The 27,750-nt window shown below is 40.7% G+C and overlaps 1 protein-coding gene across 1 annotated transcript; it reads right to left on the bottom strand.

Moving 5' to 3' along the window:
• LOC109877374 (zinc finger protein 135-like) lies at positions 1-27,750 on the bottom strand. Its single transcript, XM_031816337.1, has 4 exons — positions 27,706-27,750; positions 27,305-27,482; positions 23,776-24,539; positions 1-1,008 (listed from the first exon to the last, which is right to left on the bottom strand). Exons 1-4 carry the CDS (start codon positions 27,706-27,708, stop codon positions 439-441), a joined length of 1,515 nt encoding a protein of 504 aa, XP_031672197.1. The 5' UTR covers positions 27,709-27,750; the 3' UTR covers positions 1-438.

Raw genomic sequence — 27,750 nt, 5'->3', positions numbered from 1 at the left:
AGTTTTTAAATTCCTCATCAATCCATGGAGCCTTAACAGTTCTAACAGTCAGTTTCTTAACAGGTACATGTTACTCAATAATTGGAAGAAGCAATTTCATCTGGTAAAAACAGGTCAACACATTATAAGGCTACAATATAAGACGATGGGAGCACTGTGTATGTTATCTGATGAATTGTAAGAAAAATGAGATGTGAAATATCAATATACACGCTAAGAGAAGTAATTTCTCTCTCCTGTGTGGATTCTCTAATGACATTGTTATGAGTAATATGTTTTCCCAAAGTCTAAGTTTTTGTAAGCATTCTCCTCTGTGTCATGCTCTTTCAGGCTTCCTAAATGGGCAAATGCTTTGCACCCTGGGAGGAGTGGTAATGCATCTCCCCTGTGTGTATTCTCTCATGCTGTTTCAGGGCCCCGAACTGGTTAAAACCCTTTTCAGTGGGAGCAGTGGTAAGGCTTCTCCCCTGTGTGTACTCGCTCATGTCGTTTCAGAGTCCCTAAATGGCTAAAACACTTGCCACACTGAGAGCAGTAGTAAGGCTTCTCCCCTGTGTGTACTCGCTCATGAGCTTTCAGGTTTTCTGACCGGTTGAAACACTTGCCACACTGGGAGCAGTGGTACGACTTCTCCCCTGTGTGTACTAGCTCATGTCGTTTCAGATTCCCTAACTCGCTAAAACACTTGCCACACTGGGAGCAGTGGTAAGGCTTCTCCCCTGTGTGTATTCTTTTGTGTTTTTTCAGATCCCTTGACTGGCTGAAACACTTGCCACACTGGGAGCAGTGGTAAGGCTTCTCCCCTGTGTGTACTCGCTCATGAGCTTTCAGGTGTTCTGACCGGTTGAATAACTTGCCACACTGGGAGCAGTGGTAAGGCTTCTCCCCTGTGTGTACTCGCTCATGAGCTTTCAGGTGTCCTGACCGGTTGAAACACTTTCCACACTGGGAGCACTGGTGTCGTCTTGCGGGTTTGGACGTCCCTGGCTCTGGTTCCACCGAGTCTGGTCTTTCTCCTGCCAAAGACAGTTAATTTTTTTAAATAGATACACGAATGAAACCTCCACATGATAAAACAACCTTGCTACGAGAGTAAATCCTGATCAGATCTCTCAATAACCTGAGGCCAGTTTTAACAATCTTAGTGTGATTTTAAAACAAATGTAGAGCTTCCCGGTAATTACTTGTATGTTTACACTACTTATTTTATTCATCCTGTTTTACAAGTCAGAACACAAAAAAACTAGACAGTTCTCGGACACTGAAGACACAGACATCACTGGATTCCAATTGAGCAGGTGGTTCTAAATATATAACTTTCATAGCTGTATGACTCTGGTTCCACCGAGTCTGGACTTTCTCCTGCCAAAGACAGTTTATTTTTTTAAATAGATACACCTTTTCCAAATGTTGTTACATTTCAGCATTATTCTAAAATTGATTAAATTGTTTTTCCCCCTCGCCAATCTAAACTCAGCAAACAAAGAAACGTCCTCTCACTGTCAACTGCGTTTATTTTCAGCAAACTTAAGATGTGTAAATATTTGTTGGAACATAACAAGATTCAACAACATTCAAAACTGAACAAGTTCCACAGACATGTGACGAACTGAAATGGAATAATGTGTCCCTGAACAAAGGGGGGGGGGGGGTTAAGTACTGCACTGCATCACCTCATGAACTGCACCAGATTTGACAGTACTTGCAGTGAGATGGATACAAATATGAACTTTATCGAAAAAAACATACATGTATTGTGTAACATGAAGTCCTATGAGTGCCATCTGATGAAGATCATCAAAGGTTAGTGATTAATTTTCTTTATTTCTGCTTCTTGTGACTCCTCTCTTTGGCTGGAAAATGGCTGTGTGTGTTTGAGGCTCTGACCTAACGTAAATATATGGTGTGCTTTCACTGTAACGCTCTTTTTAAATCAGACACGATGGGTAGATTAACAAGAAGTTAAGCTTTAATTTGGTGTATTGCACTTGTGAATGTATGAAAGTTACACATTTCGAAAAAATATTTTGAATTTCGCGCTCTGCCTTTTCAGCGGAATGTTGTCGAGGGGTTCCGCTAGCCATAAGAAGTTTTAAGACTCCATGTTTCATTAGATGCTACAGTCCTCCTTTAAGACTCCATAATGTTTCATCATTAGATGCTACAGTCCTCCTTTAAGACTCCATGTTTCATTAGATGCTACAGTCCTCCTTTAAGACTCCATCGTGTTTTCCTGTTCAACAGTCTTGTAAAGATAGGGGGGTTGACTGGGACAGGCAATGTAACATCCATAATGTTTTAAGGAAAGGTTTCTGCAAAACACAAACTTCACATTGGATCATCTTGAAACTTTCTCTCTAAAGCTAACTTTCATCAATGTTTAATATGGTCTATTGGTTTCGCTCTTTTCATTGGCAGTGTTATGATATTCATAACATCCATTTCCACTAGTCTATCTTCCTGTCAACCAACAGAAGTCTGTTGGTTGTCCTGGTCACAGATAACAGTGGGCAGATCTATTTTATTTGTTCAAACTAAACTCCAGCACTTACTTTGATGAGTTAAATCTGATCCTTTCATCTCTTCTCCTCCTCTTACAGTTCCACTCTCCGCCCCATTGTTTTCTTGCAGTCCACCAGCAGCACAGACAACCTCTTCATACCCAGTAAGGAGCTACCGGGAGAGGCACGACACGGGGACTCTGGGAGGGAGGAAGGGCTAGCGTTGTCCTAGTAACCATAAAGAGGGGACACAAACACATATCATTATGGATGCTGATGTTACTGTTGTCATGAAGTGCTTTACAGAAATCCAGCCCAGACCCAGATAGAGCAAGCTGTATGCTAGACCAGACCAAGCTGTACCATCTGGTGATCTGATCTGGAGAGACTCTTCTCTTCCTCGTCAGCATCAGGATGTTGTTGAGGCTTCCCAGAGGATCCACAATAGTCATGTCTCTCTCCTATGTGAATGAGAACATCAAACGGATGGCAAACTTATGATCTACTATTGCAATCACAGAGTCTTACAAGAGGCATGAATATGTCTAAAAAAGGGCCTAAAATGGCCACTTTCATCATGATTTCCTAAAAAAATATTTGTGATGCAAATGTAAAAGGGTTGTTCCACGAAATGGGTGCCTTTTTTACATTTTAAGTAGAACATATGCACCAATATTGAATTTTAAAATACTGTTATACTAGATGAGGGGAACTTTAATGTAGACCACATGGAGAATTCAATACATCTCATTGAAAAGTCCCAAAAGTATATGAACCAATGGCAGATCGACCATTTAACAATTCCTACAGTAAGAATGCCCATTAAAAAGCCCACATTAGTTCAACAACTGCATAGTTTGTGTCCCTGTTTTTAAGACAGTACTCACTGGGGTCAATCGGATCTTCTGTCTCCTCCTTTTTCACTCTCAAAACGTCTTCCTCCTTCACGTTTATTAAGATTGCATCCTCTTCCTCTCTAAAAGGTTCTTTCTCTTCTTTCACAATAACAGCCTCCTCTTCCTCCTTTTTCATTCTGAAAGATTCTTTCTCCAAACAGCAGACCTCCTCTTTATTAGCAAGGGAGGAGTAGTTTAGTGAGCTAGCATTAGCGACTAGCCTAGTGCTAACCTCAGTATCAATCTTTAACAAGTTTGCAAATTTAACAAGAACATTAGGTTACAGTTCACCAGTAGATACGTCAACCGAAATTAGTCTAAAACACTGAGATTAGCTCATGTACAATAACATGGTCTAAAGAATCAATCTTTCAGTTTTATGTTGTCTAGCAGGCTACCGAGGTGGTTGAAAGAGTTGGCGCTTTGTTGTTCCTGAAGAAGCGTCCCGTCCAGTCTATTATACGTCACGCAAGAAGCGTCACCTGAAAGACGCCCATCGCCATCTGCTGGCTGGAGTGGGTAACGCAGTTTGGAAACAATAGGTACTACACTTTTTGTGTTGGAAAGAACGTCATAATAATTTAACAATAAACAGATATATTTTCTCTTACGTCTTACAAATGATACTTTCCTGTACACAGACGTAGAAGCTTAATATGAATATGTGGATGATGAATAAATACTTCTACGAATAGGTAGTGTGTTAAAACACATTTCTGTTAATACTCTGTTCATTTTTCACATTCGTTTTTATTAGATGTGACCATACTTTTCCCTTAAAGCCGCGCTCTATACGATACAAATCATACTGTAAACAATAGAGCAAATGCAGCTTAAAATGAATCCCTCGACTCACCTGTGTCCCCGCACATTGACTCTATTCCGGTACCCCCTGTATATAGCCTCCACATTGACTCTGTTCAGGTACCTCCTGTATATAGCCTCCACATTGACTCTGTTCCGGTACCTCCTGTATACAGCCTCCACATTGACGCTGTAATGGTACCTCCTGTATATACCCTCCACATTGACTCTGTAATGGTACCTCCTGTATATAGCCTCCACATTGACTCTGTTCCGGTACCTCCTGTATATAGCCTCCACATTGACTCTGTTCCGGTACCTCCTGTATACAGCCTCCACATTGACGCTGTAATGGTACCTCCTGTATATACCCTCCACATTGACTCTATTCCGGTACCTCCTGTATATAGCCTCCACATTGACTCTGTAATGGTACCTACTGTATATACCCTCCACATTGACTCTGTTCCGGTACCTCCTGTATATACCCTCCACATTGACTCTGTTCCGGTACCTCCTGTAAACAGCCTCCACATTGATGCTGTACAGGGACCTCCTGTATATAGCCTCCACATTGACTCTGTAATGGTTCCTCCTGTATATAGCCTCCACATTGACTCTGTTCCGGTACCTCCTGTATATAGCCTCCACATTGACTCTGTAATGGGACCTCCTGTATATACCCTCCACGTTGACTCTGTTCCGGTACCTCCCGTATATAGCCTCCACATTGACTCTGTAATGGTACCTCCTGTATATAGCCTCCACATTGACTCTGTAATGGTACCTACTGTATATACCCTCCACATTGACTCTGTTCCGGTACCTCCTGTATATACCCTCCACATTGACTCTGTTCCGGTACCTCCTGTATACAGCCTCCACATTGATGCTGTACCGGTACCTCCTGTATATAGCCTCCACATTGACTCTGTAATGGTACCTCCTGTATATAGCCTCCACATTGACTCTGTACCGGTACCTCCTGTATATACCCTCCACATTGATGCTGTACCGGTACCTCCTACCTGCTGTACATTACCTCTGTAATGGTACCTCCTGTGTACAGCCTCCACATTGACTCTGTACCGGTACATCCTGTATATACCATCCACATTGAGTTACTTCCGGCGCCGACAGAGATGGCCGCCTCGCTTCGCATTCCTAGGAAACGATGCAGTTTTTTGTTTTTTTTACGTGTTACTTCTTACATTAGTACCCCAGGTCATCTTAGGTTTCATTACATACAGTCGAGAAGAACTACTGAACATAAGAGCAGCGTCAACTCACCATCAGTACGACCAAGAATATGACTTTCACGAAGCGGATCCTGTGTTCTGCCTTTCACCCAGGACAACGGAATGGATCCCAGCCGGCGACCCAAAAAAAGGACTTCGTAAAAGGGGGAAACGGAGCGGTCTTCTGGTCAGACTCCGGAGACGGGCACATCGTGCACCACTCCCTAGCATTCTTCTCGGCAATGTCCAGTCTCTTGACAACAAGGTTGATGAAATCCGAGCAAGGGTAGCATTCCAGAGGGACATCAGAGACTGTAACGTTCTTTGCTTCACGGAAACATGGCTCACTGGAGAGACGCTATCAGAATCAGTGCAGCCAGCTGGTTTCTCCACGCATCGCGCCGACAGAAACAAACATCTTTCTGGTAAGAAGAGGGGCGGGGGCGTATGCTTCATGGTTAACGTGACGTGGTGTGATCATAACAACATACAGGTACTCAAGTCCTGCTGTTCACCTGATTTAGAATTCCTCACAATCAAATGTCGACCGCATTATCTACCAAGGGAATTCTCTTCGATTATAATCACAGCCGTATATATTCCCCCCAAGCAGACACATCGATGGCTCTGAACAAACTTTATTTGACTCTTTGCAAACTGGAATCCATTTATCCGGAGGCTGCATTCATTGTAGCTGGGGATTTTAACAAGGCTAATCTGAGTCTTCAGAGATAGATGGGAGAGGTTTAGGGTAACTGAAGGATAGGACTGGGTGGTCTTCAGAGATAGATGGGAGAGGTTTAGGGTAACTGAAGGATAGGACTGGATGGTCTTCAGAGATAGATGGGAGAGGTTTAGGGTAACTGAAGGATAGGATTAAAAACAAACTAAATATAACTATTGTATAACACATTGTCTGTAAAATGTACATAGTATGTATAAGCTGGACATAGAAGCCTGAAAGTTGTTGTTCATTAGTTTCCTCCAATTAGGGAAGGGGTGATAGGGTTAGTGGAACACAAAGGAAAATATATGTTTATACATACAGTGCCTTTAGAAAGTATTACAAATGTATATGTATTTTTAAACAGAAATAACTTATTTACATAAGTATTCAGACCCTTTGCTATGAGAATCGAAATTGAGCTCAGGTGAATCTTGTTTCCATTGATCATCCTTGAGATGTTTCTAGAACTTCATTGGTGTCCACCTGTGGTAAATTCAGTTGATTGAACATGTGTATATAAGGTCCCACAGTTTATAGCGCAAGTCAGAGCAAAAACCAAGCCATGAAGTCAAAGGAATTGTCCGTAGAGCGCCGGCACAGATATGGGGAAGGGAGACAACAACAAAAAATATGCCGCATTGAAGTTCCCAAAGAACACAGTGGCTACCATCGTTCTTAAAAGGAAAAGTTTGGAACCACCAAGGCTCTTCCTAGAGCTGGCCGCCTGGCCAAACTGCGCAATCAGGGGAGAAGGGCCTTGGTCTGGGAGGTTACCAAGAACCTGATGGTCACTGACAGAGATCTAGAGTTCCTCTGTGGAGATGGGAGACACCAACACTTGCCTAAATAGCCCATATGCCACCATAGGAAGTGTTATGTGTTGTTTGCGATGAGCCTTGGTCAATTTAGCTCAGAGTATGCCACCCTATTCTATCTGTCACCTTTTTTAAATTTATTTTTTTCACCTTTATTTAACCAGGTAGGCTAGTTGAGAACAAGTTCTCATTTACAACTGCGACCTGGCCAAGATGAAGCATAGCAGTGTGAACAGACAACACAGAGTAACACATGGAGTAAACAATTAACAAGTCAATAACACAGTAGGAAAAATAGTCTATATACATACCTAATCCTGCCTAATAGGCAGGCCAATCCTGGAGGAAAGTATTGGCTGTAAGAAGTAAGAACATAACATCTGGTTATTTTTAAATGACTTCTTATGACATTGCTTGCCAGACTGAACATTGTAATTCATATTTTCCAATTTGCGTTACCCACTCCAGTCAGCAGATGGCGATATGAATTTTTAGGGTTTTGCTTCTTACGTGACGTATAATCCAGTGGACGGGACAGGAGGCTTCTTCAATCGCGGCAAAAGGCTTGTGTTTTAACCACGCTGTGCTTTGCTAGCAAACCTAAAACCGAAACATTGGAGCTCTTTAGACCAATCTTGTGTATATTACTTTTAGTGTTTTCAACATAATTCTGTTTACATATCTACTGGTTCATTTAAACGTAATTTGCTTGTTAAATTAGCAAATGTGTTACATTGATACTGCACTAGGCTAATCTCCCGGAGCATAAACTCACTAATCTAGACGGAGAAAGAAACTGGTGAAAGGAGGCAAAGAAGCTTGAAGAATGAATAAGGAGGCGATCACATTGAAACAAGAGGATGATATTACAGTGAAAGAGGAATATGGGAACGAGGTTGTCAAAGTGGAAAAAGAGGTAGAAGCTTTCAGAATCAAAAAGGAGGAAGATGCCGTAAAATTGAAAGAGGAGGAAGACCCTTTTGGAGTAAAAGAGGAGGATATCTCAATAAAAGAGGAAGACGTTTTGGGAGTGAAAAATGAGACTGAAGATCCGATTACCACCAGTGAGTACTGTCTTAAAAACGGGCACAAACTATGCAGTTGTTTTTAAAGGGGCATTATACTGAAGTTCTACACTTGAATATGTTGTTCAGTACTGTAGGAATTGTTTATTAAGTGGCAATCTGCCATTGGTATATATATTTTTGGAACTTCAAAGATGGATTTATTGAATTCTCTATGTGGTCTATATTAAAGTGCACTTATTCTAGTATAGCCGGGTTTTAAAATATAATATACACTGCATTTCTACTTAAAATATCAAGTGGACGCAAAATGCACCCATTTTGTGGAATGGCCCTTTTACATTTGCATCACAGTGGTGGGAAAAGTACGCAAGTAAAAGTGAGTCACCCAGTAAAATACTACTTGAGTAAAAGTTAAAATATACTGAAGTATCAAAAGTATATAAATAATTTCAAATTCCTTATATTAAGCAAACCAGATGGTGCCATTTTCTTGTTTATTTTATTGACGGATAGCCAGGGACACACTCCAACTCTCTGACAATCTACAATTGAAACGTGTGTTTAGTGAGTCCGCTAGATCAGAGCCAGTAATGATTACCAGGGATGTTCTCTTGATTAGTGAGTGAATTGGACCATTTTCCTGTCCTGCTAAGCCTTCGAAATGTAATGAGTACTTTTGGGTGTCAGGGAAATGTATGGAGTAAAAAGTACATTTTCTTTATGTATGTAGTGAAGTAAAATTACAATTAGTCAAAAATAGTAAAGTACAGATTCCCTGGAAAGCTACTTAAATTGTACTTTTAAGTATTTTTTACTTAAGTACTTTACACCACTGATCACACACAATATAAAAAAACCACAATTAAAGTGTCTAATTTAGTCCCCTTTTAGATATGTATTCATTCCTCCTGTAAGACTCTGTGATTGCAATAGAAGTTGATAAGTTTACCATCTGTTTGATGTTCTCATTCACACAGGAGACAGACATGACTATCGTGGATCCTCTGGGGAGCTTCAACAACATCCTGATGCTGATGAAGCAGAGAAGAGTCTCTCCAGATCAGAACACCAGATGGTACAGCTTGGTTTGGTCTAACATACAGCTTGCTCTCAGGGTCTGGTCTGGGCTTCTGTAAAGCACTTTTTCAACAGTGACATCAGCATCCATAATGATATGCGTCTGTGTCCCCTCTTTATGGTTACCAGGACAACGCTAGCCCCTCCTCCCTCCCGGAGTCCCCGTTTCGTACCTCTTCCGGTAGCACCTTACTGCTGGGTAGGAAGAGGTTGTCTGTGCTGCTGGTGGACTGCAGGAAAACAATGGGGCTGAGTGGAACTGTGAGAGGAGGAGAAGAGAAGAAAGGATCAGATTTGACTCATCAAAGTAAGTGCTGTAGTTTAGTTTGAACAAATATAATAGATCTTCCCACTGGTATCTGTTACCAGGACAACCAGCAGAGTTCTGTTAGTTGACATGAAGATGGACTAGTATCTTTTACCAGTGGGGCTGTCCCCGACTAATACAAATCTTGTTTGACTTAGCCACCTGTTCTTTTCACCAATCAATTGGTGCAAATGTTAAACATGTATTTCTATATATACACTACCGTTGAAAAGTTTGGGGTCACTTAGAAATGTCCTTGTTTTTGAAAGATTATTTTTTTTTTGGTCCATTTTAAAATAACATCGACAATCAAAGCCACAAATGCTGATGCTCCAGATACTCAACTAGTCTAAAGGAGGCCAGTTTTATTGCTTCTTTAATCAGAACAACAGTTTTCAGCTGTGCTAATATAATTGCATAAGCGTTTTCTAATGTTCGATTCGCATTTTAAAATGATAAACTTGGATTAGCTAACACAACGTGCCATTGGAACACAGGACTGATGGTTGCTGATAATGGGCCTCTGTAGATAATAATGGGCCTCTGTGTAGATAATAATGGGCCTCTCTGTAGATAATAATGGGCCTCTAGATAATAATGGGCCTCTCTGTAGATAATAATGGGCCTCAGTAGATAATAATGGGCCTCAGTAGATAATAATGGGCCTCTGTAGATAATAATGGGCCTCTGTAGATAATAATGGCCCTCTATGTAGATAATCAGCCATTTTCCGCTACACCATTAGCAATGTCTACACCGTATGATAAATGTAATGTTGTTTTAACTGACAAAAGGACATGTATATCCTAACACGATCCGTGTTGTAAACAGCATTCTGCATGAATTACGACTCTTTCAACTTGCAACAAAACAATTTTATGAAATCAAATTTTGTTAGCAATCAAACGTAGCTTAACACGGTCAAGTTCGGTTTCTGTGCAATCCTCAGACACTCTAGAAGGCAACCAAACATGTTTCATAATTCTACATTACGTATTGGCTATACAAGACCTGAATTAGCCCATGAAGGTTCTTGGACCAATGACCACCTATCGTTTTGAAACCTAGCTAGATAGCCAATGATCTGGGATTTCCAGCAGTATGTGAACGCCGTTTGTAGGACAAACAGCCATCATGCTAGAGCTGTGCACAACAGAGTTCATTCTCTGGTGAAAGGAAACCAGATGCACGGTAGTTTACGTTTCACAGCAGTTCGTTCTCTTCTACAGACTTCTCAAGTCTGAAAAAGTTAAACATGGTTACTAAGAGTGGGAAAGCTAAATCTCAGTCCAAGTATAATTATTTTGATGATATTATTGCAGAAATTGACCAGGAGAGTGACACAGAAGGAATGGATGAGGACTCTGTGAGCGACCAGAGTTTTGATTCCAGCGCGGAAGAAATGTTTTTGGAAGGAGAAGATCCACTTTTTGATCAGTAAGTAAAACAAGTTTTTACTTCTCATGCTAATGCAGTTGTTTAAATAGTTGCATATGTATTTATATATATACATACACACACACACACACACAGTCAAAGTTTACATACACTTAGTTTGGAGTCCTTAAAACTCGTTTTTCAGCCACTCCACAAATTTCTTGTTAACCTCTCTGGTACAAGTGCGTCCCACCTCGACAACAGCCAGTGAAATTGCAGGGCGCCAGATTAAAAACAACAGAAATCCCATAATTAAAATTCCTCAAACATACAAGTATTATACACCATTTTAAAGATAAACTTGTTGTAAATCCATCCATATTGTCCTGTTTCAAATAGGCTTTACGGCGAAAGCACACCAAACAATTGTTAGGTCAGCCCCTAGCCACAGAACCATACAGTCATTTTCCAACCAAGGAGAGGTGTCACAAAAGTCAGAAATAGCGATTAAAATTAATCACTTACCTCTGATCATCTGGTGGCACTCCCAGGTCTCCATGTTAATCAATAAATGTTTGTTTTGTTCGATAATGTCCCTCTTTATGACCAAAAACCCCCTTTTTGTTCGCACGTTTAGTCCAGTAATCCGAAGGTGCGGGCACAAAGTCCAGACAAAGTTTTTAAAAAGTACAATAAAAGTTTGTAGAAACATGTCAAACTGTAGTATGATCTAAAATAAGGACGCGCAACAATGAGGTTCTAGCTCCAGCCTGTTTATTAACCTAACCCTTGCATGTCCTACATAGGTACGGATAACCCCAAGGGACATTTTCAATCCTCAGGTTGTTTTTGTCATAAATAATAAAATAATATTTCAACCGGAGAAAAGCTTCGTCAATAGAAAAGGAGAAACAAGTAAGACGCGCTTGGCTCATGTCTGGAAATGTCCACTGTCCTCTCATTGAAAGTGCTGTATCACCCTCATTTTTCAGAGTAAAAGCCTGAAACAATGCCTAAACACTGGTCACATGTAGAGGAAGCCATAGAGCTCGTGAACTGGGTCTTAAGTCTTTGTTTGGTGGAAAGGCTTTCAATGGAAAAACAGCCTTTCAAAATAATAGTACTTCCTGGTTGTATTTTCCTCGTTTTCACCTGCCATATCCGTTCTGTTATACTCGCAGACATTATTTTAACAGTTTTGGAAACTTTAGTTTTCTACCCAAATCTACTAATTATATGCATACCCTAGCTTATGGACCTGAGTAGCAGACAGTTTAAAAACCTGTCTAGGACAGGCGTTCCTCTAGGGAAACGTTTCAACAAAAATTGCCCGAAATGTCATTATTATAAATTATATAAATTAAATCAGAAGTGCAATACACCAAATGAAAGCTAAACCTCTGGTTAATCTAGCCACCATGTCAGAATTCAAAAAGCTTTACTGCAAATGCGATTATCGATCAGAAATTTGCAATAAAATTCATCAATTACCTTTTTGAAGATCTTCTTTTGGCAACACTAAAGGTCACGACAAAACAATAGTGTCGTTTTGTTCAATATAATCCATTTTTATAGCCTAACAGGAAACATTTTGTAAACGGCTTGGCGTAAATTCCGTGTCCTTCAACTTTGGACGTAACGTTCAATGTAATTACTCAATCTAAACGGACGTTTATCGAGTCATGTTTGGTTTCATTGCAATCCTCTGTTTGTTAGTAAAACAACCACACTTCATGGTTCTTTTCTGGGACATATTGACCGAAAGGAACTGATTTGAACACGGCAAACAATGACTGTATTTCGGACCAATGACCACTGATCGTCTTGAAATCTAGCTGGGTAGATAGCCAATGAGCTCAGGTAAACGACAACATGTGATGGTTCTATCCAGGAAGACTATCGTTTGTGGGAAACTCAAGCGTATAGACAACCATTCGCCATTGAAAACTCTACGAGGCAGCCACGCTGGTTACGTGCAGCATTTCTGTTTTGAGAGCATTTTCAGAGAATACTTATGGCAAGTAAATCTTTAAAATCGAAGGCAAAGACAAAGTATACAGATCTACACGATATCATTGACGATATTGATAGAGATAGTGAGAGTGAATTACTCCAAGATGAGTCAGACCAGACAGTGACTATTCTTTTCACTCTAAATGGAGAAGATTCTGTGTTGGATTGGTGAGTAACGTTGTTTGAAATGAATAATATAAAATATTATTCATTTGAGTTGTTTGAGATATATATATATATTTTTTGCCATATATAAAAATATGACGAGGACATGAAATATAAAGTACACATGTGTATAAAGTAAACATTGCTCTACATTGTGGATGTATCTGTGTGTCTGTATATATTACATATATTTTTACATGTCCATTCCATGTTTAGATAAAATACAGCACCTCACCTTAGTGGATGTTTACTTACTCTATATATAATCTGTGTCTGTTTTGTCTTTATTTCACAGTCCCAGCGATTCTGATTGGGAGCCCATACTGCCAAGGTGCAAATCCCCCACTGAAGCTGGTCCATCCAGCCGGACCCCTGCTGTCTCCGGCACCACACCTACCCCCGCCCGGCCATCAAGAGGTGTGAAGCCGGTGACAAAGAAGCGGAGGAAGGGAAGTGTGGAACCTGCTGGCAGTGCGGAGGAGGGTCGTTGGCACTCTGTACTGGAGGAGGATGTGGCCCCACCACCTCCAATTTTCAGACCAAAGAGGCCACCAGGTCCTCAGCTGGACATGAACTCCAAGTACAGCCCCATGCAACTTTTTCAGTTGTTTTTCACCTCGGCAGTTGTTGATTCCCTGGTGTTGAACACTAATAAGTACGGAGCTAAGAAGCAGGCAGGCAAGAAAGAGACATGGAAGCCCATTTCCAGGTCAGATCTTTTTTGTTACTTTTCTATGGTCATTTACATGGGTCTTGTGAAGCTAAAAACCCTGAAGGACTACTGGAAATCTGCACCCCTCTATCAACTGCCTTTTCCCTCCACAGTCATGTCATGCAAAAGGTTTCTGACAATCTCACGGGCGCTTCATATCAGTGACCCAGAAGTTGATAAGGACAACGAGACGAAACGAGGCACGGCAAGGTTTGATAAGCTCTGCAAAATTAAACCTCTCTACCTCGACATCATTGAGGCCTGCAATACTTATTTTCAGCCTGCCCAGAACCTTTCCATAGATGAGAGGATGGTAGCCTCAAAGGCCAGAAATGGCCTAAAACACTACATGCGTAACAAACCGACTAAATTGGGTTACAAACTGTTTGTTTTGGCCGATTCTGCGTGTGCATACACGTGCAATTTTTTTGTCTATGAGGGTAAGAACAGTTGTGCGACCGGTAAGGGATTTAGCTATGACTCCGTTATGCAGTTATTAGATTTTCAGCTGCTAGGGAAGGGCTACAAACTGTTTGTGAATAACTTTTACACAAGCCCTACCCTGTTCACAGACCTGAGGAAGCTGGATGTGTGGGCCTGTGGCACCATTCGGACCAACAGAGTGGGCTTTCCGAAAACCAGGGTGAATGACATGCCTAAGCAGGCTGAGCGGGGTACCATGAGATGGATCCGTGAAGATGGCCTGCTGTTTGTGAAGTGGATGGACACCAGAGAGGTGGCGATGTGCTCCACTATCCACAAGTCCTTCAGTGGTGATCACGTCGTCAGGCGTGTGAAGGACGCTACAGGGGCATGGACCACCAAAAATGTCCCCATTCCAACTGCAGTAAAGGACTACAACAAGAGCATGGGGGGAGGTGTGGGCCTATCATATGCGCTGATAGGATACTATAATGTTCTCCACAAAACCATGAAATGGTACAAGACATTGTTTTATCATTTCATTGACATTGCTGTGGTGAATGCCTTCATCCTCCAGAAGGAAATGGCCAAGAGCTGTGGACAGCCCCCCATCTCACAGCTAGCCTTCAGAGAGCTGCTCATCCAGGAGCTTGCTAGCTACAGCACTGTAGCACCTTCATTCCCCTCTACCTCTGTCCCTTCTGCTCCATCAACCAGTGGTGTGCACATGCTTAAATTCCTTATTGCAGGCAGGAATGAGTGCAAAAGGGGCTTAGTAAGGAGGCTACGTTGTGCTCTTTGCCACAAGAAATCCTCTGTCGGCTGCACCACCTGTTCAGTGACCCTCTGCTTCACAGCAGAAAGAGACTGCTATGGGCTATGGCATCAGCAGCACAATATTGTGTAGAGGGTCTTCACATTATTGAACATTGAGTGTAAATAATTACCCTTGTTATTTTTAATTTTTTGAAATATTCATTTTTTTCTTCAATTTTTCCGGGTATGTTTGAATAATTGTTTTGTATATAGTTATTTGCATCAATGTTTCGATGTTCCAATTCGGCCACTTGGGTACATTTGGGAAACTTGTGAGGGACACCTGGGTGACTTCATGCTCAATGGCATGTACCTCACTCATTCCTGAAGGTATCTGTCTGAAACTTTGGTCAAATACTGTTGCCTACCTATGTTCTTATTTGAAATTAGCCCCAGTATCATAACTGAATGTTTGGCTGTTCTAGTTTATTTTAAAGATGCAACAACATTAAAAGAACAGAGAAACACCTGTGTATTTTCTTCTACCAGATCTATGGTGTTATATTCTCCTACATTCAATTCACATTTACACAACCTTCAGAGTGTTTTCTTTCAAATGGTACCAAGAATGTGCATATCCTTGCTTCTGGGCCTGAGCTACAGGCTGTTAGATTAGGGTATGTCTTCAGGAGGAAATTGCACAAAGTAACCCGAAGAGGTTTTTAATAAGGTACGGTAGGTTGAAAGGTTGGTCAGTTGGTTGGTAGGGTCTGTCAGCTGACAGACAGAGAAGATACATAATAAAGGTGTGGTAAAGGAGAGACTATGAGTAAGAAAGTGATCAGAGTAACCATAGCAACAGAGGACATGGTGTCAGCAGCAGCTCTCTACAAAACCTCAAATGTTGCATCACTTGCGGTGGGCCTCAGAGAGACACATCTAGATGGCCTCAAATCTGCCCTTGGACAGATATAAATGAGCTGTTGGCTAAATCTGGTGCTACGCATCACTTCTCACTTCTGAGACTTCTGACACCATTGAAATCAGTAGACATGAAAATTACCAGCACTCTGACTCTGTCCTGCACCAGGAGAGTCTAATGGACGAGAAACTAGAGAGAGAAAGATTTGTCCATAGCATGAACAGTTACAATTGATTTCCATCCAGCATTATAGCATTTAATCTCACAGCACATTAGTTGTAATGTCTGAGATGAGAGATTCATCATACCTGCTCTTGATGAAGAGTGACCACTGATATCTCCAGATGTCAGGATGTTGTAGAGACGGTTGTGGAGGTGTTTGGGAATGTTGTGAGGTTTGTGAGGGTGTTTGTTGGGGATGTTGTTGGGAGGGTTGTGAAGATGTAGAGGTTGAGGGTTGTGAAGGTGTTTGTTGGGGATGTTGTAGAGAGGTTTGGGAGGGTTGTGAAGGTGTTTGTTGGGGATGTTGTAGAGAGGTTTGGGAGGGTTGTGAAGGTGTTTGTTGGGGATGTTGTAGAGAGGTTTGGGAGGGTTGTGAAGGTGTTTGTTGGGGATGTTGTAGAGAGGTTTGGGAGGGTTGTGAAGGTGTTTGTTGGGGATGTTGTAGAGAGGTTTGGGAGGGTTGTGAAGGTGTTTGTTGGGGATGTTGTAGAGAGGTTTGGGAGGGTTGTGAAGGTATTTGTTGGGGATGTTGTAGAGAGGTTTGGGAGGGTTGTGAAGGTATTTGTTGGGGATGTTGTAGAGAGGTTTGGGAGGGTTGTGAAGGTATTTGTTGGGGATGTTGTAGAGAGGTTTGGGAGGGTTGTGAAGGTGTTTGTTGGGGATGTTGTAGAGAGGGTTGTGAAAGTGTGTTCTCTATGTTGATCATCGGAACTCATTTGAAGGTAACCTATACACACAAATGGAAGTACGGAGGTAGTTTTGTGCCCCCAAAAATAAGGAGTTAAATATATGTAAAACAATATAAAATATTACCTGAGCTTTCTTATATCGCCTAGATAAAGGACAGACACTTCAAAGTGTAAAGCCTTATTACTTAAAACAAATATATAGGTATTTTTTTCCAGTTATAAAATGTGTTTTCAATGCATTTCTATGGGCAATATTAGTAAAGCCCAAATTCAATATTTGATTTAAATATATATAAATATATATTCAGTACCAGTCAAAAGTTTGGACACACCTACTCATTGCAGGGGTTTTCTTTATTTGAACTTTTCTACATTACCAAGAGTGTTGCAAAGCTGTCATCAAGGCAAAGGGTGGCTACTTTGAAGACTCTCAAACATAAAATATATTTAGATTTGATTAACACTTTTTTGCTTCCTACATGATTCTATATGTGTTATTTCATAGTTTTGATGTCTTCACTATTATTCTACAAAGCAGAAAAAAGTAAAAAATTATGAAAATCTCTGGAATGAGTAGGTGTGTCCAAACTTTTGACTGGTACTGTATATATAAATAAATAAAATATTGAATTTGGGCTTTACTAATATTGCCCATAGAAATGCAATGAAAACACGTTTATAACTGGATTAAAATACCTATATATTTGACTAAGGTTTTGAAGTGTCCAAACTTTTGACTGGTATTACACATATATATATATATATATTTATACCTAAAGGGGTCCTAGAATAAAAAATCAAACATCTAAATAATCCACAGTATGGCCATCTTAAAACAATTCCAACCAATAAAATACAGCTACATTTGGAGAGGACAGCATTCGGAAAATATTCAGACACCTTGACTTTTTCCAGATGTTGTTACGTTACAGCCTTATTCTAAAATGTATTAAATTAAGTTTTTCCGTCATCACAATAACCCATAATGACAAAGCAAAAACATGTTTTTAGGAATTTGAACTGAAATACTACATTTACATAAGTATTCAGACCCTTTACTCAGTACTTTGTTGAAGCACCTTTGGCAGTGATTACAGCCTCAAGCCTTCTTGGGTATGACAACACAAGCTTGGCACACCTGTATTTGGGTAGCTTCTCCCATTCTTCTCTGCAGATCCTCTCAAACTCTGTCAGGTTGGATTGGGAATGTTGCTGCACAGCTATTTTCAGGTCTCTCCAGAGATGTTCGATCAGGTTTAAGTCCGGGCTCTGGCTGGGCCACTCAAGGACATTCAGAGACTTGTCCTGAAGTCACTCCTGTGTTATCTTGGCTGTGTGCTTAGGGTCGTTGTCCTGTTGGAAGGTGAACCGTTGCCCCAGTTTGAGGTCCTGAGATCTCTGGAGCAGGTTTACATCAAGGATCTCTCTGTACTTTTCTCTGTTCATCTTTGCCTGCGTTGGGATCTGAGGACCCATGCCAAACCTTTTCAGTCTCCTGAGGGGGAATAGGGTTTGTCGTGCCCTCTTTATATAGCCAAATTATTTTTCACTCAGGAAGCTCCGGTAAACAGTGGTTGTTGTGCACTGCTGCCACCACCAGGCCTGGAGTCCATTTTGACTTTGTTGATAGCGAGCCGTGTTAGCTAGCCGTGTTAGCTAGCTGTCCGGCTAAAGACGTAGCAGCTAGCTGGCTACTGATCAACCTATTGTGTGTATTGAACATTCTTATTGGACAGCCTTACCTATAGAGTAGCACCACCACCCATCAGCCCATTCTCTTCTTGAAGTCAAAGCCACAGTGTATTGTTGCTATAGGAGTTTATGATTAATAATCCTATTCATTTCAAGCCACACTAAGATGTCACCATACTTTTCATTTAAAGCCCCACTATGTAAGACATACATCATCAGAGTGGGCCTCCAATTTAAATGTAAACAATGGAGCAAATGCATCACATCTGAACATCACTTGATTATCGGAGGGGTGTATTATGACATCAGATAGAACTACTCAGACATTCCAAATATCACTTGATTATCAGAGGGGTGTATTATGACATCAGATAGAACTACTCAGACATTCCAAATATCACTTGATTATCAGAGGAGTGTATTATGGCATCAGAGAGAACTACTCACACATTCCAAATCAGGCTTCATCCATATCATGAAGGTGGTTATTGATCCAACCATTTCCAAAGTAATGACCGGGCTGATGGAAACAGGATATGCCTGTATACTTTTCTAAATGCCGACAGACGATTTGTTACTTCGTTTGACATGGTGGGGTATTTTTGTGTCAGTAAAAATGTATAAACGAGAAATGGCGACATTAATCCTTTATGCGCAAATATTGATTTAATAACGCTCATATCTTAGTTAACTTGGAGTCACGTGATGATATATTGTGTGGTCCTCCCACTACGATTTGGGAACCCATGCAGTTTATTAGGCTACAGAGTAAATAAATGATGAACTTCACAGGGTGGTGAAAGTGCATGTGTTGAGCTTGATGCTCCTTTCCAATACATTTTGAGGGTCTTCTTCTGGTGACATGATGATGATTGATGCTTGGTTGCCATTTGACAAATAAAATAATGTCGCTCTCATCCATAATAATCTCATCATGTAGGTAGCCTACCAACACTGTATATGTGAGCTGTTGGCTACAGTGCACGGGACAAGAGCACGTTTGTTATATAACTCAACGGTTTTTCAAAACTATCAGTAGAGTTGAAAATGCAATGGAAACCCATTCAACTTCCATTTTTCATTCAGTACATGGGAATTCAACAGCAAAACATTTTTTCCGTGCACTACTTCATCACGCAAACTTCTATCCGCAATAAATCTGTTTGATGCAAACATTTCCGGTGGGAAAATGCGTATATTGTTTTATGCAGATTTGAGAATATTCACATGAAAATCTGTCGCAAATTGCATGGAAATTTAGCTACTAAGGTGGATATTGATCCAACACCTGCTGCTTATTCAAACCAGCCCACTGGGCACAGACATCAGTTCAACATCTAGTTTCTATTTACATTTCTTTGATTCGTCAACTAAAGTGAATTCAACATGAAATCAACACAAAATGTCCACCTGTCATTGGATTTAGGTTGCCAGTTGGGTGAAACACAAAATGTCACCAGTAACTGGTTACCAGTTGTGTGAAAATTAATAAAAAAATACCTTATGTAGATGGATTTTTACAAATCCAATCCGTTTTCCACATTGGTGACATACACATGGTTAGCAGATGTTATTGGTCACATACACATGGTTAGCAGATGTTATTGGTCACATACACATGGTTAGCAGATGTTATTGGTCACATACACATGGTTAGCAGATGTTATTGGTCATATACACATGGTTAGCAGATGTTATTGGTGACATGCAGATGTTATTGGTCACATACACATGGTTAGCAGATGTTATTGGTCACATACACATGGTTAGCAGATGTTATTGGTCACATACACATGGTTAGCAGATGTTATTGGTCACATACACATGGTTAGCAGATGTTATTGGTCACATACACATGGTTAGCAGATGGTATTGGTCACATACACATGGTTAGCAGATGTTATTGTGAGTGTAGTTAAATGCTTATGCTTCTAGATCCGACAGTGCAGCAGTATCAAACAGATGATATCTAACAAATTCCACAACTAAACCTAATACACATAATCCAGTAAAGGAATGGGAAATATAGAAGTATAAAACATGGATGAGCAGAAACACAGCAGCTAAGATGCAATATATAGTGAAGAATAGATAGTGAAGGATACAGTATTTACAGTTGAAGCTAAAGATTACATAGACTTAGGTTGGAGTCATTATAACTCATTTTCAACCACCCCACAAATGTCTTGTTAACAAACTATAGTTTTGGCAAGTCGGTTAGGGCATCTGTGTTAACGACACAAGGCATTTTTCCAACAATTGCTTACAGACAGATTATTACACAATCCCAGTGGGTCAGAAGTTTACATACACTAAGTTGACTGTGCCTTTAAACAGCCCTGGAAAATTCCAGAAAATTATGTCTATAGCTTCTGATAGGCTAATTGACATCCTTTGAGTCAATTGGAAGAGCACCTGTATTTCAAGACCTACCTTGAAACTCAGTGCCTCTTTACTTGACATCATGGAAAAATCAATACAAATCTGCCAAGATCTCAGAAAAAAATGGTAGACCTCCACAAGTCTGGTTCATCCTTGGGAGCAATTTCCAAACGCCTGAAGGCGTCCTCTGGTCTGATGAAACAAAAATAGAACTGTTTGGCCATAATGACCATCGTTATGATCGGAGGAAAAAGGGGGATGCTTGCAAGCCGAAGAACACCATCCCAACCGTGAAACACACAGGTGGCAGCATCACGTTGTGGGGGTGCTTCGCTGCAGGAAGGACTGGGGCACTTCACAAAATAGATGGCATCATGGGTGAAAATTATGTGAATATATTGAAGCAACATCTCAAGACATCAGTCAGGAAGTTAAAGCTTGGTCGCAAATGGGTCTTCCAAATGGACAATGACGCCAAGCATACTTCCAAAGTTGTGGCAAAATGGCTTAAGGACAACAAAGTCAAGGTATTTGAGTGGGCCCTGACCTTAATGCTACAGAAAACAGATCATTTTTACCCTTTGAAAAATAGTTATAGGGGGAGGTCCGGGGGATGTCTCTCTTTGAAAGGGTCATTGTAATATTTAAGTGTCCCCTTAACTGATGACCTAAACGTAAAAGTCAAGGGGTCTGAATAACTTCCAAAGAAACTGTAAGTGATTGAGGAGAGAGCTTAATTGCTATATTCTAATTACAATCATTGACCCATAAGGGAACACATGACCAAAGCAAAGCGTGACCCATGCAGAATTAAAACAATATTCATCTTAATGAGAAATATAATCTAATAAACAAATGTTTGCATAACCAAAGACATGAAAACTGGTGGGAACATTGTATTTAGCTAGGATTTCATAAGGCCAGGAATGTAATTGAGAATAACAATAGACAATAGTTAATGTTGCTAGTTTAGGGATGAAGATAGTGAAGGTTCATCAATGTTAAGCATGTTTTTTAATTTGACGTGGAAACAATGTTTATTCAACCAGTGGGAGGCTTGTAAAAGCCCACAGGAAAGTGGAATGAGGAACTCTTCATTGAGACAATCATGAAACAGCAATCTGTGGGTGAGTTGTAGTGGATATTATAATATAAGGATCTGCTGGAGTCCATGTCAAACCAAGATTCTTTATTTGAGCTCAGAGAGAACAACAGAGTTTGGTATTTGGTATTTTACTAGGATCCCCATTAGCTGTTGCAAAAGCAGCAGCTACCCGTCCTGCGGTCAACACAAAACATGACACATAATTGTCACGTCTCTCGTCGGAAGGTATGGACCAAAGCGCAGCGTGGTAAGTGTTCATGATTTTTATTTAATCAAAAAACATTCAAACAAAATAACAAAGAAGAACGAACAGTTCTGTAAGGCAAATCAACTATACAGAAAACAACTACCCAAAAAACACAGGTGGAAAAAGGCTGCCTAAGTATGATTCACAATTAGAGACAACGATAGACAGCTGCCTCCGATTGGGAACCACACTCGGCCAAAAACAAAGAAATACAAAAACACATAAAAAGGAACATAGAATGCCCACCCTAGTCCCACCCTGGCCTAACCAACATAGAGAATAAAAGCTTCTCTATGGCCAGGGCGTGACAGCCGCTCTGTTCTGGGCCAGCTGCAGCTTTACTAGGTATTTCCTTGCAGCACTGGACCACACGACTGGACAATAATCAAGATTAGACTAAACTAGAGCCTGCAGAACTTGCTTTGTGGAGATTAGTGTCAAAAAAGCAGAGCATCTCTTCATTATGGCTAGACCTCTCCCCAGCTTTACAACCATTGAATCTATATGTTTTGACTATGACAGTTTACAATCTAAGGTAATGCCAAGTAAGTTAGTCTCCTCAACTTGTTCAACAGCCACACAATTCATTACCAGATTCAGCTGAGGTCTAGAACTTGAGGAATGATTTGTACCAAATACAATGCTCTTAATTTTAGAGAAGTTCAGGACAAGATTATTACTGGCCATGCATTCCAAAACAGACTGCAACTATTTGTTAAGGGTTTTAGTGACTTCATTAGCTGTGGTTGCTGGTGCTTATATAGTTGAATCATCAGCATACATGGACACACATGCTTTGTTTAAGGCCATTGGCCATTGGTAAAAATAGAAAAGAGTAGAGGGCCTAGAGAGCTGCCCTGCGGTACATCACACTTCATATGTTTGACATTAGAGAAGCTTCCATTAAAACCCCTCTGAGTTCTATTAGATAGATAGCTCTGAATCCACATTATGGCAAAGTTTGAAAAGCCATAGCACAAACATTCTTAAACAACAGGGTCAATAATATCAAAGGCTGCACTGAAATCTAACAATAGAGCTCCCACAATCTTCTTGTTATCAATTTCTCTCAACCAATCACCAGTCATTTGTGTCAGTGCAGTACATGTTGAGTGTCCTTCTCTATAAGCATGCTGGAAGTCTGTTGTTCATTTGTTTACAGAAATATAGCATTGTATTTGGCAAAACACATTTTTTTCCAACAGTTTGTTAAGAGCTAGCAGCAAGCTTATAGGTCTGCTGTTAGAACCAGTAAAGGCCGCTTTACCACTCTTGGGTAGTGGATTAATTTGGCTTCCCTCCAGGCAAGAGAACAAAGACCTTCCTCTAGGCTCATATAAAAAATATGTCAGATAGGAGTGGCTATAGAGTCAGCTACTGTCCTCAGTAGCTTTCCATCTAAGTTGTTAATGCCAGGAGGTTTGTCATTATTGATCGATAACAATTTTTCCACCTATAGGCAACAATATAAGACAACGGGAGCACTGTGTATGTTCTCTGATGAATTGTAAGAAAAATGAGATGTGAAATATCAATATACACGCTAAGAGAAGTAATTTCTCTCTCCTGTGTGGATTCTCTAATGACGTTTAAGTGATTGTTATGAGTAATATGTTTTCCCAAAGTCTAAGCTTTTGTAAGCTTTCTCCTCTGTTTCATGCTCTTTCAGGCTTCCTAAATGGGCAAATGCTTTGCACCCTGGGAGGAGTGGTGAAGCATCTCCCCTGTGTGTATTTTCTCATGTTGGTTCAGGCTGTTTTTCTGGTTAAAACTCTTTCCACACTGGGAGCAGTAGAAAGGCTTCTCCCCTGTGTGTATTATCTCATGTCGTTTCAGGTTCCCTAACTGTCTAAAACACTTGCCACACTGGGAGCAGTCGTAAGGCTTCTCCCCGGTGTGAATTCTCTCATGCCGTTTCAGCTCCACTGACTGGTTGAAACTCTTTCCACACAGGGAGCAGTGGTAAGGCTTCACCCCGGTGTGAATTCTCTCATGCCGTTTCAGCCCCCCTGACCAGTAGAAACTCAGTCCACACAGGGAGCAGTGGTAAGGCTTCTTCCCTGTGTGTCTTCTCTCATGTTTTTTCAGATCCCCTGACCGGTAGAAACTCATTCCACACTGGGAGCAGTGATAAGGCTTCTCCCCCGTGTGAATTTTCTCGTGTTGTTTCAGGTTCCCTAACCGGTTAAAACACTTGCCACACTGGGAGCAGTGGTAAGGCTTCTCCCCTGTGTGAATTGTCTCGTGTTTTTTCAGACTCCCTGACCAGTAGAAACTCATTCCACACTGGGAGCAGTGATAAGGCTTCTCCCCCGTGTGCATTTTCTCATGTTGTTTCAGGTCCCATAACCGGTTACAACCCTTTCCACAGTGGGAGCACTGGTGTTGTCTTGCGGGTTTGGACGTCCCTGGCTCTGGTTCCACTGAGTCTGGTCTTTCTCCTGCCAAATACAGTTTATTTTTTTAAATAGATACATGAATGAAACCTCCACATTATAAAACAAGTGCTACGAGAGTAAATCCTAATCAGATCTCTCAATAACCCGAGGCCAGTTTTAACAATCTTAGTGTGATTTTAAAACAAATGTAGAGCTTCCTGGTAATTACTGATATGTTTACATTACTTATTTTATTCATCCTGTTTTACAAGTCAGAACACAAAAAAACTAGACAGTTCTAGGACACTGAAGACACAGACGTCGCTGGATTCCAATTGAACAGGTGGTTATAAATATATAACTTTCATAGCTGTATGATACAGAATGTGACCTACACACTTCCTTAAACATAAAATAACTAAAGAAGTAATTTTGTGTGGAAGTCCAAAACTTGTTTTTACATCGAAGACACAAAGCACATCAGTAACATCTCCCCGTTGTTGAAAGGGTTCGACACAATGTTTAAATGGCCCAATTTCTTATTTAGACGTTCACAGGTTTTCAACATTTTGACTATCGCTGATGTCATATTTTGGGTAAAGAAAAAATTAAGGTGAAATATTTGGAAAGATGTTCCTAAAACTGATAGTAACTACAATAAACAAAAATATAAATGCAACATGTAAAGTGTTGGATGTTAAAATGAGCTGAAACAAAAGATTGCAGAATTCTTTACATCCCTGTTAGTAAACATTTCTCCTTTGCCAAGAAAATTCATCCACCTGACTGGTGTGGCATGTCAAGCTGATTAAACAGCATGATCATTACACAGGTGCACCTTGTGCTGGGGAGAATAAAAGGCCACACTAAAATGTGCAGTTTTGCCACACAACACAATGCCACAGGTGTCTCAAGTTGAGGGAGCGTGCAATTGGCATGCTGACTGCAAGAATATCCACTAGAGCTGTTACCAGATAATTGAATGTTCAATTCTCTACCAGAAGCTGCCTCCAACATCATTTTAGAGAATTTGGCAGTACATCCAACTGGCCTCACAACCACAGACCACATATAACGACGCCAGCCCAGGTTCCCCACAGCATCTGAGACCAGCCACCTGAGTTGTATTTCTATTCGTAATGAAGACCTTTTGTGGGGGAAAACTAAATTCTGATTGGCTGGGCCTGGCACCGCAATGGATGGGCTTATGCCCTCCAGGGCCCACCAATGGCTGCACCCCTCAGTCATGTAAAGTCCATAGATTAGGGCCTAATTTATTTATTTACAATGACTGACTTATATGAACTGTAAATCGTTGAAATTGCTGTTTATATTTTGGTTCAGTATACACACAGACACAGTGCATTCGTTAAGTATTCAGACCCCTTCACCTTTTCCAAATGTTGTTACATTTCAGCATTATTCTAAAATTGATTAAATTGTTTTTCCCCCTCGCCAATCTAAACTCAGCAAACAAAGAAACGTCCTCTCACTGTCAACTGCGTTTATTTTCAGCAAACTTAAGATGTGTAAATATTTGTTGGAACATAACAAGATTCAACAACATTCAAAACTGAACAAGTTCCACAGACATGTGACGAACTGAAATGGAATAATGTGTCCCTGAACAAAGGGGGGGGGGGGGGGTTAAGTACTGTTAAGTACCGCTAGCCATAAGAAGTTTTAAGACTCCATGTTTCATTGGATGCTACAGTCCTCCTTTAAGACTCCATAATGTTTCATCATTAGATGCTACAGTCCTCCTTTAAGACTCCATGTTTCATTAGATGCTACAGTCCTCCTTTAAGACTCCATAAGGTTTCATCATTAGATGTTACAGTCCTCCTTTTAGACTCCATAATGTTTCATCATTAGATGCTACAGGCCTCCTTTAAGACTCCATAATGTTTCATCATTAGATGCTACAGTCCTCCTTTAAGACTCCATAATGTTTCATCATTAGATGCTACAGGCCTCCTTTAAGACTCCATAATGTTTCATCATTAGATGCTACAGTCCTCCTTTAAGACTCCATAATGTTTCATCATTAGATGCTACAGGCCTCCTTTAAGACTCCATAATGTTTCATCATTAGATGCTACAGTCCTCCTTTTAGACTCCATGTTTCATTAGATGCTACAGTCCTCCTTTAAGACTCCATAAGGTTTCATCATTAGATGTTACAGTCCTCCTTTTAGACTCCATAATGTTTCATCATTAGATGCTACAGGCCTCCTTTAAGACTCCATAATGTTTCATCATTAGATGCTACAGTCCTCCTTTAAGACTCCATAATGTTTCATCATTAGATGCTACAGGCCTCCTTTAAGACTCCATAATGTTTCATCATTAGATGCTACAGTCCTCCTTTAAGACTCCATAATGTTTCATCATTAGATGCTACAGGCCTCCTTTAAGACTCCATAATGTTTCATCATTAGATGCTACAGTCCTCCTTTTAGACTCCATGTTTCATTAGATGCTACAGTCCTCCTTTAAGACTCCATCGTATTTTCCTGTTCAACAGTCTTGTAAAGATAGAGGGGTTGACTGGGACAGGCAATGTAACATCCATAATGTTCTAAGGAAAGGTTTCTGTAAAACACGAACTTCACATTGGATCATCTTGAAACTTTCTCTCTAAAGCTAACTTTCATCAATATGGTCTATTGGTTTCACTCTTTTCATTGGCAGTGTTATGATATTCATAACATCCATTTCCACTAGTCTATCTTCCTGTCAACCAACAGAAGTCTGTTGGTTGTCCTGGTAACAGATACCAGTGGGCAGATCTATTTTATTTGTTCAAACTAAACTCCAGCACTTACTTTGATGAGTTAAATCTGATCCTTTCTTCTCTTCTCCTCCTCTCACAGTTCCACTCAGCCCTGTTGTTTTCCTGCAGTCCACCAGCAGCACAGACAACCTCTTCCTACCCAGCAGTAAGTTGCTACCGGGAGAGGCACGCAACGGGGACTCCGGGAGGTAGGAAGGGCTAGCGTTGTCCTGGTAACCATAAAGAGGGGACACAGACACATATCATTATGGATGCTGATATCACTGTTGTCATAAAGTGTTTTACAGAAACCCAGCCTAGACCCCGATAGAGCAAGCTGTATGCTAGTCCAGACCAAGCTGTATGCTAGACCAGACCAAGCTGTATGCTAGACCAGACCAAGCTGTATGCTAGACCAGACCAAGCTGTATGCTAGACCAGACCAAGCTGTACCATCTGGTGTTCTGATCTGGAGAGACTCTTCTCTGCCTCGTCAGC

The sequence above is a fragment of the Oncorhynchus kisutch genome, unplaced genomic scaffold (assembly GCF_002021735.2).
Source record: "Oncorhynchus kisutch isolate 150728-3 unplaced genomic scaffold, Okis_V2 scaffold782, whole genome shotgun sequence".
Taxonomy (NCBI): domain Eukaryota; kingdom Metazoa; phylum Chordata; class Actinopteri; order Salmoniformes; family Salmonidae; genus Oncorhynchus; species Oncorhynchus kisutch.
This window is presented reverse-complemented; position numbering and strand designations above follow the sequence as displayed.

Excerpts from the sequence above, each read along its gene's own strand:
- LOC109877374 (XM_031816337.1), bottom strand. Across the intron at positions 24,540-27,304 it reads ATCAGATTTAACTCATCAAA|GAGAAAGACCAGACTCAGTG; the intron begins GTAAGTGCTGGA and ends TGTATTTGGCAG. Across the intron at positions 1,009-23,775 it reads GTGCAAAGCATTTGCCCATT|CCAGACTCGGTGGAACCAGA; the intron begins TAGGAAGCCTGA and ends GCAGGAGAAAGA.